The sequence below is a fragment of the Dermacentor silvarum genome, chromosome 10 (genome assembly GCF_013339745.2).
Source record: "Dermacentor silvarum isolate Dsil-2018 chromosome 10, BIME_Dsil_1.4, whole genome shotgun sequence".
Lineage (NCBI taxonomy): Eukaryota > Metazoa > Arthropoda > Arachnida > Ixodida > Ixodidae > Dermacentor > Dermacentor silvarum.
Genome location: NC_051163.1, coordinates 107,968,258 through 107,987,138, shown reverse-complemented (window position 1 = coordinate 107,987,138; position 18,881 = coordinate 107,968,258). Strand labels below are relative to the sequence as shown.

General features: G+C 49.0%; 1 protein-coding gene across 1 annotated transcript in view; it reads right to left on the bottom strand.

Annotated features, from left to right (window-relative positions):
- The window catches only part of LOC119466436 (putative phospholipase B-like 2), an 88,485-nt gene that overhangs the window by 61,208 nt on the left and 8,396 nt on the right, over window positions 1–18,881 (bottom strand). The window contains exons 3-5 of the mRNA XM_037726947.2: window positions 5,671–5,917; window positions 2,141–2,238; window positions 1,515–1,744 (exon numbers count right to left, since the gene is read on the bottom strand). Of these exons, the coding sequence (XP_037582875.1) occupies window positions 1,515–1,744; window positions 2,141–2,238; window positions 5,671–5,917 (575 nt within the window). The remainder of the gene's footprint in view (window positions 1–1,514; window positions 1,745–2,140; window positions 2,239–5,670; window positions 5,918–18,881) is intronic.

Here is an 18,881-nt window from a genome sequence, read left to right as displayed (position 1 = left end):
GGCGGATTGCGGGCATCACCGTCAGTGATGTCGCTCTCTCCGTCGCAGCCAAACGTGTGTGTAACCTCACAATTGAGTAATACTTTAATGAACCCTCGGGGTTAACCCATTGATAAACACCGGGGTTGCACGTTTCAGCTTCGCTGGTTAATCATCTTCACGGAGTGGAAGGGCCGACGAATTTTTTATTTTCCCCAAAATCAGGTAATAATCCTACAAATAACGCATAATTTCTGTCAAGAGAAAGCGAAACACAGAGGATCAGAGATTCCAATAGAGAAGTCTTCAGATAGGGAAACTTCATTTCTTCTTGCTCTCTTTGACTTCACCGACTATTATGTTATTTGGTTAATTAATGACGAAAAAAATATTTGCGTAGCTTGCACTGGAGGCGCAATCCTAAAGAGACAGCGGAGCTGATGGGCACCTAGCTAGTCCTGGCTTTTGGGCTAGGTTAAGTACTACCAAGTCATCCCCAGCATTTTCCGGAATTTACTGATTATTTATAGATTAGCTATTGATTTGCTATCGATTGGCTATCGCAAGGTATTGGCCATATATTTGGGCTAGGCTAAGCACTACCAAGTTATCCCCAGCATTTTCCGGAATTTATTGATTATTTACTGATTAGCCATTGATTGGCTATCGATTGGCGATCGCAAGGTATTGGCCATACATTTGGGCTAGGCTAAGCCCTACCAAGTCATCCCCAGCATTTCCTAGAATTTATTGATTATTGAGCGATTATCAATTACCTATTGATTGACTATCGATTTGGTATCGATGGCTGACTAAGCTTAAGTAGTCCCAACCATGCTTAGCTACTTATCCGGACTCAGCTTAGCTGAGTCCGGATAAGTAGCTAAGGATAAGGATAAGGATGAGTCCGCATTTTGAAAATGGTTTTAGATCGCCTGTTGATTTATGCTTGCGCTAGGTGTCACTCGGCGCCACAGGAAGCATGCTTGCTGGCTAACCTGTCCAAAGCTGGTTTGTTTTGAACACGTAAAAAATATTTAAGAACATGGAGGTAGGGTCCTCTACTAATCGCACGTGTGATACGAGGACTTTGGGTAAATCATCCACGAGAAACCGAGAAGTTGTAATTTTGTTGTGCTTGTGTTGTTACGAATTTCCCGATATTCAGAAGTTCATTCCCTAAATAACTGGGAATTTTAGCACAAGTTGTTCAGTTTTCCAACTCGCACGCGTCAGCGTACATGCATGCGTAGCGTTTTTTTTTTATTACCGTGCTGTTTCAGAAGTTCACAAAGCGTAACCTAGTTTCGTCAGTGTAGACGAAATACGCGCCCAAGAAAACGCTCTTTCCTTGTGTTAAAAGAAAAGCATTTGCTTGTGTGCACCTCGGTAAAGTGCAGATTAAGGCTGTAATTATATTGCTCATGGATTTCTCAAGTTATTCATGCATGCCAAATGGAGAAGGGGCAAGCATCACAGTTTACTGTGTGGGAAGAAAAGGTGAATGCAAGAACTGCATGCCGCGGCATACTCACTTTGTCCCGTTGAGCCAGGCGCATAGTGCCAGGGAAACGTGTACTTCTTCTGAATTCTCAGCATGCTCTTATACAGGAACCAGGTATTGTGGGCCACGTAGAGATCTTCGTTGTCACCGACGACTTTAACCAATGCCGAACACGCTGGCACCTGGTTCAGAGAGCTCAAATCTGCAGTGCGCCTCAGGGCTGGCTCAAGGTCCAGGAAATCTCCCACAAGGCTGAAGAATCTGGCGAGTGGGAAGGACATCTGATCACCGTTGTTTTGAAATTCAGGGCGTTCAAGTACAATTCTAGTTCACGAAAACGAATAAAAGGTCCACTTAGAATTATCATGGCTACTAGTGGGACCTTGTGAGATAAACAATGTTGCTAATATGCGCGCGTCACTACGGCACCAAGTTTCAGTAGTAGGGTGTGAAGTACCAGAAGCTTGCGATAACGTTCATAATTTTTTGCACTAAACGAATGTATAAGTGCAATAATACTGCAGTTATCAACTGCTAAACTTTATGTATCTTTTTCCACTACTTTTAATGCACTGGGGTCAATGAGGTCATAAAACTCAAATCAGGTATAATTTTTTTCACTTGAAATAGGGTAGCTGTATTGGCGGAAGAGCTTACAAAGCTCTGGTGACATTTGTAATCTCCCGCGACGCGTCAAGCGGGACTTGCTCGAGGGCGTCGCTCAAACCAAGAAGTTGCCGCATTTGGAGGTGCACCTGTCAAATGAAAAAAAGAAAGAACACAAATCTTTCAGCTTCGCAAAAAACATACAACGTGTATTTCAATACCAGGTGATCTCAATACGAAAGGCTCAATTGAAAGGTTTCAATTACACATTTTCGATTACCAGGTGGAATGACTACAAAGCCGCTCATGCGGGATCACGGTGAATGCTATTGCATGGCATATTTAATGGGGTTTAGCAGAACGGTATCCGTGGAGCCAGCGCAGATCAAATTTGAGGGTTTGTTAGTATCCCGCACTCAAGTTCCGGAATTCCAATGAAAGCCTGGTGCTTGTTCTGTGGCATCGCTTGACGTACCTTACCCTTCTGTAGCCCACGTGTCATGTTTGTGGCAGTTCTGTCGAAAATTTTTATCTAGAAAATTCAATCGCATAACCCCTAATTCCTAGCTTCCACAAACGTGGACGTCGATGTTACCACTTACGATCTCTAGATGTCGCTACGGGTACCACAGAAGGGCGTTTCGTGTTTTGCAAACATGACTTCCACGTGCGGCCGGCAAAGACGGTGAGTGTGCGGCTTTTTCGTGCTTCTCTGTGTTTATTTCTAATAATATGAACTTGAAAACACCGACATCGTCTTCTACGAACTCTGCGGAATGCGCTTCGGTAGTTTTGTTGTGGTATCACTGGTTGTTGCATACTTTTTGTATAGTTTTGGCTTGCGTACACGTTTGTGGCACTCAGGACCATAAGGTCCGGTGTTGCGGATAAGCGACGATAAGTGTAACGCTGTGTCTGGGGCTCTGCAGTTATGTCTTTTTCTTTCGTTTGCCTTCAAATAACTTTCGCGCTTCTTCTTCGCTGTCAGTTTAGTTTACGTTGACGTCTAAAAAATGCTGTGGAGCAAATCTAAGCAATTCTCCTTGAGTCAGAATAGCCAAGTGGAAGCGACGACAAAAACTTGGAGGAAACTGATTGCGACGAAGAGTACACTCTATCGCAAAGGCGGTCGCGCAGTGTCAGCGAAAGCTTTACCGACAGTGAGCAAGAAATGCAGGTAACATCGACTCGGACGAACATGCAGAAAAAAATATGGCACTGGGACAAAAGGGGCATCAACATCAACTGCGGTGAACAACAGATCATTCTGAGGCCAGCAGATGGCTTGGAGACAGTGAGAAGCCCTTTGAATATGTTTCAGAAGCTTGTTGATCATGACATGATTGAGTTCCTCACTTTTGAGTCAAACAGATTTAGGGTACAAGGAATCGCAGTCACGTCCTTCCAGCGCCAATACTCGCTTGAAGGCATGCCTGAATTTAACCGTGAGTGTACCGATCTTTCACCCGTCATTGTTCCTTCAGCGGCATCTTCACCAAAGGCGTCAGTCTCAGGTAACTAGTATGAAAAAGAGCTCACCACGTAGAGCTGTCTGTGAGGCATGACAATGTTGGCCACTGGCTGGTGAAAGCGGCTCAAAAAAAAAAACGCCCCCATGTGCAAGTTGAGCTCATGCAAAAGGCGCACCCGATTCTTTTGCAAGAAATTCTCGGTCTATTTGTGCGTAGGTGCTCAAAAGTTCAACTGCTTTGAAGTTTTCCACACTTGCTAAGAGCCGCCAGAAATCAATATCTGTTTTCCTGTTTTCACCTTCACATTCCTGAGTGCCACATATGTGGCAGTAACGAAACTTCTGTAAAATGTATTTGTATTCTTCTGCATTTTCTTCTGGTTGATACTTTGAACAAAAACAGCCTAAAAATATCAGTTTTTGTTACGTGCACTATATTCAATGTCCGTGGGAAACAAAGGGTTAACACTGACGGTATGTCGAGAACATGAAAATGATCATTGCAGGAGGTCTTGCCGAGCAAATGTCGTCAACCTCATGTCGATTGAGCAGACCTGCCCAAGGAAGTTTCAAGGTCATTTGCATCTCCATTTTTCAATCGTTATTACCTGATTAGAGCTAGAGGTGGTACAGCTTTCGTATATACAAATTACATGCTAAATGCACACCCTCCGCCTCATTGTGGCACAAGCACAATGGACAATTTGGTGACCGCTAGGCCGCTGTCAATGAACTCCAACGAGCATGTTTCTCTGTGATTGCCGTCCTATTTTTTACGTTTCATTCCTCTTCTGTCGGTTTCGCTCCCGAGATCTCGCCCTCACCATCTCACGATTCGCCATCTGCCGCTTTTTGACGGCCCCAATGTGAACAGCCTGCTTTTTGGCGGTTAACGAGTGTGAACGTATAAAGCTTGGGTGTGTCGCCGTCAGTGTTTGAGTACTTCTTCAATACAATGAAATTGCACGTACTAAAGTCCCCTGCCCAGCTCCATTTCTTCCGTTGACATTAAGCGGAAGAAATGGAGCTGGGCAGGCCATGTAATGCGTAGGATGGATAAGCGGTGGACCATTAGGGTTACAGAATGGATACCAAGAGAAGGGAAGCACAGTCGAGGTCGGCAGAAAACCAGATGGGATGATGAAGCTAGGAAATTTGCAGGCGCAAGTTGGAATACGCTAGCGCAAGACAGGGGTAATTGGAGATCGTAGGGAGAGGCCTTCGTCCTGCAGTGGACATAAAATATAGGCTGATGATGATGATGATGGTGATGATGATGATGATGAAAGTCGCCTTGCGCTTGTGTGTATCGAAACCAATCATCCAATGATCACATCCTACCTCTTAAGTAAGGTTATACTAAAGGCATAGGCAAAACAAACTAGTTTCATTACATTCAATCATGCGTTTTTATGCTATTCCAAATTCCTTCATCAGAAGTACCTTCAAACAGGTGCCACAGCTATAATTTATCTGACCCTGTACTGTTTTTATGGAAGCCGACCTTCTTAAGTTCGTTTCGGTAAATCGAGGGCAAAACTACCAAACACTGGTGTATTGTCCCAGTGGTGGCATGAATGGGCCTCAAATCAAGGAAGAGATGCAGAACTAGGATCGTGTCGGCTGCCTAAAATAAAAAGCCGCCACAGTTACACCGTAAAAATGAGACAATTTCGTATTGGATTAGACAAACATGATTGCTCCTTTTGTAAATAAAGTTTAAATCAAGTCTTCCTCCAAGAGACCAATTGCAGTCTAAGGCTTACTTTACAGTTTACTTGGGACGTCTTTCAGCAGGTGCCTAAAACCAGTCTCTCGAAGGCTCGTGCAAGGCTGACACAACACAATTCCAGCGGCAGTGGCAGCCTCAACAGCATTCACGCACTCGCCATCAAGCGAATAAAAGTATTCGTGCAAATGTATTCCAATTCCCATAAATTCACTGTGGCGGTATTAGTAGCCCTTTCACTCCTAGTAATACAGTCGGATGTCGCTTTATTGTGTTGCTGCTCTTTACAATACGCCTTGCATTTCACACGTAAGACGTCTTATAGTGTCCCTTTATTTTAAATTACAGGCGTTCGTTCTTAAAATGCTACGAAGTGCCTACCATATTCCAGTAGGGGTCTACGGCTCTCAGACGCTTCTCGTTCCGGCTCGAGTACTCGAGGTTCTTCTGGAGGAAATCGTACAGCTTAGCGCAGAACTCGGTCTGGTTGTCGCAATAGTGGGCGAACATATTCTTCCAGTGAGCCTCCATAAGACTGCTCGTCAGGTACGCTTCCAGGGCACCGGCGGCGTAAGCCTGCACTTCATCCGGGACGTTCGGGCTCGACTCCACCTCCAGGTAGGCCCAGCTGAAAAAAATCAATCGAGAATCTAGCTACAACTATTGTGCGAGCACTATATGTACTACAGACCTGAAACAACATGCTTACTTACTCTCTCCTCAAATGACACGTTCAAAGGCATACTGATGATGGTGACAAGAAATAGCAGCGCAATAAAGCACGGAAATGCGCGAACAAAACAAGAATGCGGGCAAAGAAAGCACAGACGCATGCGCTGTTTCTTGTTCTTTACGCGGGCGGCGCATGTGTGAGTAGTTGTTTCTATTAACCACTATCCTATTTTGTTCATGCACTCTGCCGCTTTGCACTGTCTTTACGTCACGCTTTTAATAATTTCATTAATTCGTACAAATAATTATACTAAATTGATGCGCACAAGGGCAAGGTTACTATATGTTCAAAATTATAAAATTCTTTTTCCATACTTAGTAGATAAAGCCGATGAAAAAATACTATACTGTGCTTCCCCGCTATATTCATCCGGTGGCACTTCAAATTTACCTCACGAGCATCTTTCATCGTCAACGACAACAAAACGGTCTCGCTAAAGTTAACAACCATTCCAATGAAAACTCATGAAAAAGAGCAGCCGTCGCTATCTTAATTAGGTAGCTACAACTCGTTCTCTTATTTTGATTTCAATACAAGAAAGCAAAAAGTTGATTGATTTCCACAACCTTCATCTAGATTCAAACTCAAGTGCAACAAGACATTTTTTTCTGCGATGACCTCGGGCGTAATTATCATTTCTGGTTTAAGCTTGATAACTAAATATGCGGATGCCTACGACACTTCGCCGGAGGTCTGTGCTAATGGATAAACTGATTGCGGTGCATTTTAAGAACTTGCTTTGCAACTTCCCAACCAGCGCTCCAAGGACTATCCAATCCACAGTTAAGTTGGCCTTGTCGTAACGCGTAATTACCGAATATCTGGCATTCAGCGTACAATTAAAATCTCAAGATCACTGTGCAGCTTGTACTTTCTGCTTTGGTCAATCTAGAACACTGCACGGGCCGATTTTTTCAGCCCGAGCCCGGCCCGGGCCCGTTTTTACGTTAGGCGGCCCGCCCGAGCCCGATCAAAACTTTTATGGCGAGACCCGGGCCCGGCCCGGGCCCGGAAATAATCTACGTCACCCGCCCGGCCCGGCCCGCCACCCCTTTACCTTAGGCCCCAGCCCGGCCCGAGCCCGGCTCGAAACTGGCCCGAACCCGGCCCGAGACCGAAAAATAAGTGTTTTTCAGAGTTGAGACGCCCGAGAATAACTCGCTGCACGTTACATGCACACCACCAGAAAGCCCGAGCCCGGCCCGGGCCCGGGTCAAAAAGCACAGGCCGTGCCCGAGCCCGGCCCGAGGCCGTGAAGAAACTGCTCTAACGGGCTGGGCCGGGCCGGGCCCGGGCTTTCGGGTAAGCCCGAACCGTGCAGTGCTCTAGGTCAATCTTCTTCATCCCGCTTAACAAAAGAGCCAACAACAATCCAACAATGACACTGCAGTGTACTAGTAGGCTTTTAGAACACAGTAAATACACCAAGGAAAGCATAGGGTAATATTCCCTATGCAGTTTTTGGTGTCATTGTTTTTTGGCTTCTTATGATAGGACGCGCGAGCAGTGGTGCGAGAGACGCGCGAGCTGCGGCTGGGCGCCCTTGGGCGCGGTCGGCCGAGACTGGAGCAGCTGCCGTCGACCGCGGGACCGAGGCGTTTTCCCACATTGGCGCCCATAACGTGGGGCCCCGGCTGCGTGCCGGGACGGGCCATGGTCGTGGGGAAGGCTGGAGGTACCCGTTCAACGGCTAGAAGCGACTCCAACCCGGCCATTGCGCGTGACTATTTCCGCGGTGCGAGCTGCACCTCTGGCGTTCGATGACGTGCGATTCCGCCGATTCCTCCTCCGTCACCGTCATCGAGCCTGGCGTAGGTCCTGGTGGTGGCGTGGTCTTCTACGCGCTGCTGCAGCTCCCGGTGCCGCCGTTCGAGAAAGGCATCACCAGCGCAGTTTACATCATGCGTGCGATCGCGCCAACACCACCTCAAGAGCAGTTCCGTCCCTCGGTGCGTGGTTCTCTGCTGCGGTGCGGTGTGGTCTCTGGTGGCAAGGCATTGAGCGCACGGCGGCTCCTTCCGGCGACCTCGACCGTGTGCACTCGTCAGAACGAGGTCGGAGAAGAAAACTAGACCAGGTGTGCGCCAGGAGACAATTTAGGGCCCTTCGGTTCCTGCAAGACCGCAGCTCCGAATCTGCCCCACCTGGTATGCTCAATCTTCGCGAGGATGCCGTCATAGAAGCCATTCAGGTTTAGGGCCTGTGCGTTCCTGGAAGACCTCGGTGACTCGGCCTTAATTGACGGTTCCGCCGATCCTTGTTGGGTGCATTATCAGTGTCCAAGGTTCGCCCGCTGGAAGGAGTGTCATGGCGTCGCTGCCAGCCACCTGGGGCCAGGGGCGTCAACGCCCTCGCAGCGCAGCTGCGGGGAAAAGCGCTGGCCATGGAGCAAGGAATGGCGCTAGCGAATGCTTGCACCCGTTGTGGCGACGACCAACTACACCACCCCCCAGCGACTCGTTGCTTCTCCTCGTTTTGTGCCTTGCGGTACGCTTGCTGTGACAACGTGGCGGAGTGAGCAAGTGATTTTGCAAGGCGTAGCAGCGGTGTGTGTGTGTGTCTTTCTTTATTGTTTGTCTTTCTTTGTGATCGTGGCCGTGCTCAGCGAGCGCTTAGCGCCGTCGCCCAATACGACTCAGCATCTCTCGTTGTCCGTGCCGCCTGGTTCGAACGCCGTGTTGCCAGCCAGTGCCGTCAACGCCCTCGCAGAGTGAGGGGCAGTGTGGGAACGCTGACGTGAATAGTCGATACGAGCCAACTGTGGAAAAGAAAAGGACGGACGCACAAGCAGTGGTGCGAGATACGCGCGAGGTGCGGCTGGGCGCCCTTGGGCGCGGCAGGCCGAGACTGGAGCTGCTGCCGTGGACCGTGGGACCGAGGCGTTTTCCCACACTATATATATATATATATATATATATATATATATATATATATATATACCTTCTGTACTGAAAAGCTTTAGAACGATCCTCGGCATTTTATCTTTGCTCCTCAGATTTGCGATCCTTGTTTGGGAACAAAAAATATATATTCTGGAGATACATTCAATATGTATATACATATATATATATATATTCTAAAGTTGTTTATTTGGCAGAGCTCGGAGCAGCGCCACACCGCGCAACAACACCGAGCAGCGCAACAACACAGGCAGGGCAGTCGCCGCTTACAAGCACGAGAGCTGTTGCTGAGCGAGAGCGCTCAACCCACTAGCGTTTAGCGCCAGTAGCGCTGAATCCACTAGCGTCTCTCTTCTTCGCTACAATCACCCCCGGGAGAGATAAGGGAGCCGTCAGCGACCTAACAGCTCGTCGTGATGAGCGGGTCATAGTAACGCTTTAGACGCTCGACATGGGCAATGTCTCGTCCACGGCCGCGCATGTCTGAAGATGGCTCAACTGGTTCTATTACATAGTTCACAGGAGATGCGCGTTCGAGAACACGATAAGGGCCCTCATAGCTCGGGACCAGTTTTGATGAGAGGCCAGGAGCAGTGAAAGGGACTGAGAGGCACACGAGCGCTCCCGGATCGAAGACGACCGTGGAAGTGGCGTCACCGCGAGTTCACCTCTGGCGCTCTTGATCATCGGAAGTAAAGGCCCGTGCTAGGTCGCGGCACTCTTCTGCATGCCTGACCATGGCAGAAATAGGCACGCACTCGGATGCATCCGGCCGGTACGGTAGAATGGTGTCAATGGTGTGCGAAGGGTGTCAACCATACAGTAAGAAATAGGGTGAAAATCCAGTGGTGCTCTGCGTAGCGGTATTATACGCGTAGGTTACGAAGGGATGAATGGCGTCCCAGTTCGTTTGGTCGGAGGTGACCCCATAAGCCTTGCAAGGCGCTCCGAGTTTCCCCATAAGTGTGAAACAGACTGTACATTGAAAGCTTGTCGCCGAGCGTATGGTTGAAGCGTTCTGTGAGGCCATTCGTTTGAGGGTGGTACGCCGTAGTCGTACGATAAACAACGTGGCAGTCTTTGAGATTCGCTTCAACTGCTTCCGACAGGAAGACGCGTCTGCGATCGCTGAGCAGTTCTTGAGGTGGATCATGCCGCAGGATGAATAGGCGAAGCAGGAATGAGGCAACATCGCGCGCTGTAGCTGCTGGGAGATCGGCGGTTTCGGCGTATCGTGTAAGGTGATCTACTGCCACAATGGGCGAGCGGTTACCAGCCGACGTTAAGAGAAGTGGCCCATACAAATCGATGGCAACGCGCCCTAACGGCCGGGTAGGGCAGGGTAGAGGCTGCAGACCAGCTGGTGAGAGCTGGGGTGAACATTTCCGGCGCTGGCAGTCGGGGCATGAGCGAACGAACTTTTGAACGTAGTTGTACATTCCTCACCAGTAGTAGCGTTGTCGGAGGCGCTGGTAGGTTTTGAAAAGTCCCGAGTGTGCACATTGTGGATCAGAGTGGAACGATGCGCAGATTTTCGAACGCAGGCTTCGAGGTACTACTAATAACCACTGGCGGCCGTCAGAGGTGTAATTGCGTCGGTGAAGCAGGTCGTCGCTAATGGCGAAATGGCAAGCTTGACGGCGCAACGCACGAGTGGTTCTCGGCGATGACGGGTAAGCAAGGAAGTGTATGATGGAGGCAATCCAGGGGTGTTTGCGCTGCTCGGAAGCGATGGTCTCAATGTCGACGGAAGAAACGTCAAGCTGGGATAGTGAGCAGCAGTTTTGTCGTCAGGCAAGGGAGAACGTGAGAGGGCGTCAATGTCTGCATGCTGGCGTCCGTTGCGGTACAGTACGCGGATACCGTAATCCTGTAAGCGAAGCGCCCAGCGGCCGACACGGCCTGAGGGATCCTTCAATGACGACAGCCAGCACAGTACATGGTGGTCTGTGACGAGATCAAATTAGCGACCATACAAATAGGGCCCGAACTTAGCAAGCGCCCAGATGATCGCCAGACATTCTTTTTCCATGAATGTGTAATTGGTCTCGGCTTTAGTAAGCGTACAGCTTGCATATGCAATAACATATTCAGGAAACCCTTCTTTGCGTTGCGCTAGGACAGTGCCGAGGCCAACACCGCTGGCATCTGTGTGTACCTCAATAGGGGCCGTTGAGTCGTAGTGGCGCGAAATGGGAGGAGACGTCAGCAAACGATGTAGCTTAGTGAACGCCTCGGAGGACCACGAATGGAGGGGTCCGTTGCTTTCAAGGAGCTTCGTCAGGGGCGATATGACGGCAGCAAAATTGCGAATAAAGCTACTGAAGTAGGAACACAAGCCTACGAAATTGCGCAGTTTTTTGACGGACGTCGGTTTAGGGAATTCGGCAACGGCACGAAGTTTGGCTGGATCGGGGAGGATTCCATCCTTTGAGACGACGTAACCTATAGTATCGTGAGCTACCGCGCTGCAATTCGGCGCTTCTTTAGGTTCAGTTGGAGGCCAGCGTTTTCTAAGCACGTCAAAACACGTCGTAGGCGTTGAAGGTGCGTGGTGAAGTCAGAGGCAAAAACAACAACGTCGTCGAGATAACATAAGCACGTGTGCTACTTCAAACCGCGCAGAACTGTATCCCTCGTGCGTTCAAAGGTTGCTGGTGCATTACAAAATTCAAACGGCATGATGTTAAATTCGTATATAGCGGTCAGTTGTGACAAAGGCTGTCTTCGTCCTATGTATGGACGTCAGCCATGGGTATACTTGCCAATAGCCGGAGCGTAAATCGAGAGATGAAACGAATTCTGCTCCTTGTAGGGCATCGATAGCGTCATCGATTCGCGGCAGCGGGTATACATCTTTGCGAGTGATCTTGTTCAGGCGCCGATAGTCTACACAAACCGTACCGAGCCATCTTTTTTCGTAACAAGGACAACAGGAGATGCCCATGGACTGTTTGAGGGTCGGATCACTTCGCGGCGAAGCATATCGTCCACTTGCTCATTAATCACACGACGTTCTGTGGCAGAGAAACGATATGGGCGTTGCCGCAATGGCGGTTGGAAGCCAGTGTCAATATGATGCGTGACAGCAGACGTCCGGCCCAGGGAAGGTTGCCCGACATCAAAAGAAGAACAAAATTCTTCTAAGATGCGCAGAAGCTAAGAACGCTGAGCTGGGGTGAGGCCATCGGCAATAGATGAATCGAACACACCTGTGGGCAAAGGGTCGGACGTAGAGAGAGAACTGGCGCAGGACGTGGCTTAGGGAACATCCGTAATTTGTACGTCATCGATCACCTCCACATGGCCAAGATATTCGCCTTGAAGCAGCATCACAGGGTATGAGTATGGGTTACAGACGAAAATAGCTGTGGAGCCCTGTTTGACGTTCACAGTCGCAAAGGTAGCAGCAGACCTTTTCGAGTATAAAAGCGGCCAGACGGAGAAAGTAGTGCGACGGCGTCAGAGAGGCTGCTGCAATGCATTGAGACAATCACTGACGAGTTGCGAGGAACGCTGGTGTCGTGCCTGACGAGAAGTTTGTTCGCAAAAGAAACATTATCGGCAGGTGTCATATCTGAGATCGGCGACAGTTCTAGTCTGGACCGTGCGCAATGAATAACAGCATTGTGGCGGGCGAGGATAACTTCGTGGGAGCACGAAGAAATTACAACAAATTCGACGGCGTATACAACGTCCTCGATGAGAACACGAGCGGTGCACGCCGCTATCGGGTGAATACGCTGTGCGCCTGCTGTGCGGAGGGAGAATCCGGCAAGGGGCGTCGTGACTGTTCGAAGGAATCGACAAAGCTTTGCGTCCATAACTGATATTATTATTATTATTATTATTATTATTATTATTATTATTATTATTATTATTATTATTATTATTATTATTATTATTATTATTTGATTTGTAAACATATATACAGGAAAGAGAAAGCGAGAAGCAAGGCGGGCAACTGCCACCAGACTCTTCGGAAAGGACGAGAAAAACATAGAAAGGAAAGATAGGAAGGAGGGAAGGAAGGAGGAAAGGAAGGAGCTAGATGACAAATCTCAAAGAATAACGTATAACATACAGTAGGGCCCGTCCCTGCAGGTCAAGCTACTAAAGAATGTAAAATAAAAGAAATAGTTGCTGGGTTACAAACGTGCCCCTAAGTTCATTGCTTCTAGAAAAGTAAGAAGAGCACGATGAGCTTGATCACGTCGAGACGCACAACCACTGGGGTATAAACATTGATCTATAGTCGTACACCGCAGGTCGAGGAGATGATAGTACCTCACCACCGATATGCGTTGCGCACTGAAAGCGGGACATTCCAATATCAGGTGCTGAAGTGTCTCGCAGCCACCGCAAGACGTGCACGATGGACTAGTCACACGTCCTTGTCGGTGCAAACGTTCGTGCACATTAACACAGCCAACCCTTAGCTTGAGTAGTTGCGCTCTAGCGCGACGAGGCAAGCCTCGACCGCGACCACGCGGCGGGAACGTTCCATTTGCAACGCGCTGGTCTGGATGCTGCTTCAGTAGGTGGCGACGAATCAGTCGCACATGTTCGAGAAATTTCCAGATTACCTTCAAGTATTTACAGGTGCATCTGTACACAGCGACGGTCAAGGCGCCTCTGCAGCTTTTTTCTGCCCTTCAACTCAAGTACGACGTATATTTCATATACCCCATCCAGCCTCGTCAACAACTGCGGAGCTAGCAGCAATTAATGTTGCACTGAAATACGTGCAAGAGGAGTTAACCACACCGAAGATTGTCATATTTACGGACTCCCGCGCTGCCCTTAGTAGATTACAACGCAGTCAGGTTGATTGCCCAATTGTGCGCAGCATTACTGACTCTGCCAACAAAATTTTATCAAGTGGGGTATCTCTCGTTGCTCAATGGATACCTTCGCACGTAGGGATCGCCGGAAATGAAGAGGCTGATCGACTGGCTTCAACTTGCACTCATAACAACTGTGCTTGCCCCTGAACCGATACAGCGGCTGCGGTATCCACGAGGGCATATGTGCGCACGCCGTCAACTAACACGTCTATCACATTGGTCGGGCTACGTTGAGGACTTTCGCGTTTCGACGGCGTCGCAGCCGTTGCCTCATGAACTGCGACGATTATTTTTCCTCATCCCGAGCTACGGAGGCCGCATCGGTGATGGGGAGTGTCGGCGTGGAGAAGGTGAGCGGCGGATGTTGGCAGACCGGCGGAATGGTGGTGACGCAGCCCGAGGTTCGTCGTCGTAATGTGGGCGTGGAGAACCCACCATAGGCACTTGGCGCATATGGTGTAGCGCTAGGCGACTGCACGCTACTACATTGGCGTGCGACGTGGCCTGCGTAGCCTCACGCAAAACATATCGGTCGATTGTCCGCTGTACGCCACCGAGTCGCTGCGGCAGGTCCCATTCAAGTGGGAGGAAGCGTTGGACGTGGCGGTTAGTGAAGTGGTTCACACTGAAAGTAACGTCATCACGCCATTGTCGTCGTATGTCTATCATCCCTGCTAGTTCCAGCCTGCAGCATCGTACAATTAGCTGGTACCGGACATAGAGCAAACACCAGACATAGTGCGAAGCAAGGTAGCCCGCGGATGCAGGTGGTGCATGTAAATGCGAACGTTAGCTTAAACAGAACGCGCCGGTCTTTTTATACCACCGTTATCATCCCATCGACGTCATTTCATCGTCATCGTGCCATCGTGATCAATCAACTAATTTTGGGTAGGTATTCCCCTGTCGTCACTACATGGCCACCATGCCTTTTTCGTCACGCCGTCTTGATCATTCGTCCATCGTTATTGCGGCATCGTCATCCCACCTTACTCATCCCATTGTTGTCATGCCTTTCTCGACTCACCTTTGTCACCATACAATCGTCCTCATCCAAGCATGGTCGTACCATTGGCGTCACGCTGTCGTGGTCATACCTTGTAGTCAATTTAGCATTGTCATCCTACTGTGGACAGGCCGTCATTGCAATTCGACCTCCATCACTCCCTTCGTCACACCGAGGTCATCATACGCTGGTTGCCATGCCATCATGGTTATATCGTCTTTGTCATTTTGTGGTCGCCATGCTGTTCTCATCATAGCAGTGTATTCATTTTTCTTCATCATCATCATCATCATCAGCCTATATTTTATGTCCACTGCAAGACGAAGGCCTCTCCCTGCGATCTCCAATCATCCCTGTATTCATTTTTACCGTTGTCATAATAATGACGACATGCCGCGTTTCATTCCGGAAACTCTATGATTTCCTTCGTCACAGTGTCATGGTCTTAACATCGGCATCATTCTATCACCCGCATCCCGTTGCCGTCACATCGTCGTCACCACTCACGCGTCATTATCCCATGGTCAGCATGCCATCTCATCGTCAGATCTTAGTCATCATTCCGTCGTCGACATGCCACTGTCAATATTGCTATAGTCATTATGTAGTCGTCGCCAGGCCGCCGTGATTGTTCCATGGTGTTAATATTTCCGTAGTGATTCCATGGTCGTCCATCCTTGTCATGCCATTATTGTCACATAGTCATCTTCAATCCTTTGTGGTCGTCCCGTCGTCATCATTCCTTAGTTTTCATGTGAAGGGCGTGCATGATCGAGCACCACACGTTCATATTGAGTGAGGCGGTTACCAGTGAAGATATGTCGAACGGAGTAATGTGGTATCTACTTGCATACGACCGCTGACAGAAACGTTTATTGCGATAGCAATTATATCGACACTCCAAGTGCATTTCTGCCGTCGCCAACGCCATCGTCGTCCCCGTGATGTTCTGTTTAAAGTCCAAACCCAATAACATCGTCTCCGCGCACCGTCCGTTGTATGTGCTAGTGAAAGATTGCGAGGGCCAGCCGAAGATCACGGCTCCATCTCGCGCGTGCAAGGGTGAAAGGAGGGGTGGAAGCGTGCTGTCTTCTGTCGTGCGCGAGGCACGGGGGGGTTCTACTCAGGTGGCTGAGGAAGCGTGCCGTGTTCTGTAGTGCGCGAGGCACGGGGGGGGGGAGGCTAGTGAGGGAGGGAGCGTTCTACTCCGGTGGCTGAGGTAGCGCGCCGTCTTCTGTCGTGCGCGAGGCACGGGGGCGGGGGGAGGAAGGCTTGTGAGGGAGGGAGGGGCGTTCTACTCCGGCAGCTGTAAGGCAGCTGCTGCTTACGGCGCGGCCACGCATGCGCCGTATAGGTGACCCGTAAAACGAGCAATCGTAGGGAATTGTGGGGCGCGCCGTCTGCTAGCAGCTTCCGGTTTGACGGACGACGCGGCGGCGTCGGCGGCAGGCCCGGCGCACCTGTTTTTCTACGCGGTTTCAACTGTCTGTCGAGCGAAGCTTTCCGTCCGCTTTGTCGACCAGCAATGTCGTACCATTCATGCAGCTGATTTCTAGGTTTCAGTTCACTCTGGGCGCGACAAAGACGAGCCAAGAAAGGCAAGGATTCACTTTTATTCATAAACGAACTCTGGTTTTCGTTACGGCAGCCTTTTTTGTTTCTGCCAGGTTCAGCTCTACGACATTTGCCGTTGCTTGGACGCACCCTCACTGACTGCTCTGCCTGCGGGTCAGTCAGATAGGTGAAAAAGTTATCGTTGTCCGATAATTTATCAAGCGTATAGAAGCATTACTTAGAAAATCGGGTGCTGAGGCGATGGCTACAGCGGTGCATGCTGTTCTGTGATCGTAGCTAAAACCCGATATCGTCGGTATAACGGCGCAGCTAGCGCTGAAAATGGTAACTTTGCGCGCTGTCAACGGCATTTCTCGGTCGAAACTCTAGGTTCATTTGAAGTGGTACGTAGTTAGACGTTCTCGCTTTTTTGTCAACAATGGCCGTATCGCCGTCATATTACGGCTGCGCATTGTCTCTATCTGTGCTGAAGAAGCTGAGGAGGGTTAGTTGGTTACGAGTATTAGGTATGTATCTCGCTGTATCCCGCTTAAATTCGCGCCATAGAACCTCATTTCATAATACCTCCATATGTGCATGCGAGTACTGAAATAGTTCTGGTTGCCTGAGTCAATGTTAGAGAAAGAAATAACTTGGGGAATAATTCCGTGTCGGCCCTTACAAAGCTAATCATCGCCTGATAAGTGACACTGTACGTTCATTTTCTTTTTGTTCACGGATGGTCTCTGCCTTGTTACAGTTTTGAAAGTGGCAGCCATTCCTCTGATGCTTGTGCACAGCTGACTCAGCAAGGGTTGCTGCAAGGCAGTAGTTAAATCTGTTCACCTTTAACGCTTGAATTTGAGCAGCCAACGGCTGAACAGCCGACGATGGTTTTGCTAGGCATCTGCAACCGGGTAATCTTCGAGTGGGACAATGCCGGACTGCAAGCGGAAGTGGCTCAGTCAGCTAAGGCGTTTGCGCGGCTGAGTACGAGCTAGCGGGATCGAATCCTGGCCGCAGGGACTGCATTTCGATGGAGGCGAAATTCGAAAACGCCTGTGTGCTTGCGTTGTAGTGCATGTTAAAGAACCCGAGGTGATCAAAATTAATCCGGAGCTCTCCACTACGGCGTGCCTCATAATCAGAACTGGTTTTGGCACGTAAAACCCTAGAAAGAAGAACGGACTGCAAGCGCATCAATGAAATTCAACGGCGAAACCGTGGCGGCGGCTGCGCTGACTCGAACCGGAAGCAGCTAGCAGACGGCCCATCCCACAATCCCTCGCTATTTTACGGGTCACCTATTCTAACAGCGATCTGAGACGTGACGAAAGTAGGCCCAGGGCCGGCAGCTTCGTATGCACTGTGCTTTCGATGTTTAGTTCGCGTTGCAGCGAGAGACAGCACGAAGGTCAATTCACTCGCTGCTGCTGCGGCGCTTCCGACTGCAGCGTTTTGACAACGAGATTCCGCAGACATCGAGCGAAATGTGTACATGTCTACCTGTGCGCGCGTTACACGATATTTGTTAATTTAGTTAGTAAGCGAATGTCTTCGAGTGTATACGGTCGATAAAACTAGTATATTTATTTCGCATAACTGTCTTCTAATTTGCTATCGCAATAGATGCTTCGCCTTTCAGGCGAAATTGCAACTTTTTTCTTCAGAAACACGAATGAAGCCTTCTACTAAACCAATTGCCACAGCGCGTTGGACTCACAGATTTTTTATCTTCATCGCACGCTTTCTTTTTTTTTTGGCTCTTCATCGCCCAGTTTATCGGGCCGATCAAAGGTTGTCGTAAGTGCGGTTTCATATATATTATATATACAGTCAATTAGGAGTGTACGCTGGAACCGGAGAAATCATCGTAAAAGATACTTGTACTTTAACAAGAAAAAAATACAATTATTTTACTAAGTTTCGGCCGGTGGCCCGGCCTTTGTCGGTATGAATGAGATTGCGGAAGCTAGCTTTTTCGCAGGTTTGTCTTTTTCAGCGGTACACGCACATATTATATATACAGTGCTTGTGAACGTGCTTGCGTGTGTGTGTGCGTGCGTGTGTGTGTGTTCTAACGGGAGCATAGTAACAGTGTTGAGAAGGACGAGGAAGGAGAAGACGTGGGTGACGAAGTGAATACGATAAATGTTGGTCTGGATTCTCGGTTGTATGATGAACATAGTTTGCTTGTCGCTTTGTGTAATTTTTAACGAACAATAGAATGCATTTTTAGACACACAGAACTTTTAAGAATCACCTGTGATAGCATAATTCTAGTTATTGAGCAGGATTACTCAAAGAGATGGATATTATTTCCACGAGAAATCGAAATGCATTATTGAATGATTGTAGCGGGGATGAAGCAACGGACGCAGCAGTGGGACTCTGTCTTGGCTGGAGGTGCGAGCGTAGATCGCGAGCTCATGAAGCCGGCTGAGACTGTATTTATGCCCTGTCGTGCAATACATCCACCTGCCGTCCGACGTTAATAAACTCCCTTCCAAAGTGGTGGAGGTGCGGGGTCTGCAAACCTGGAACTCCGAAGT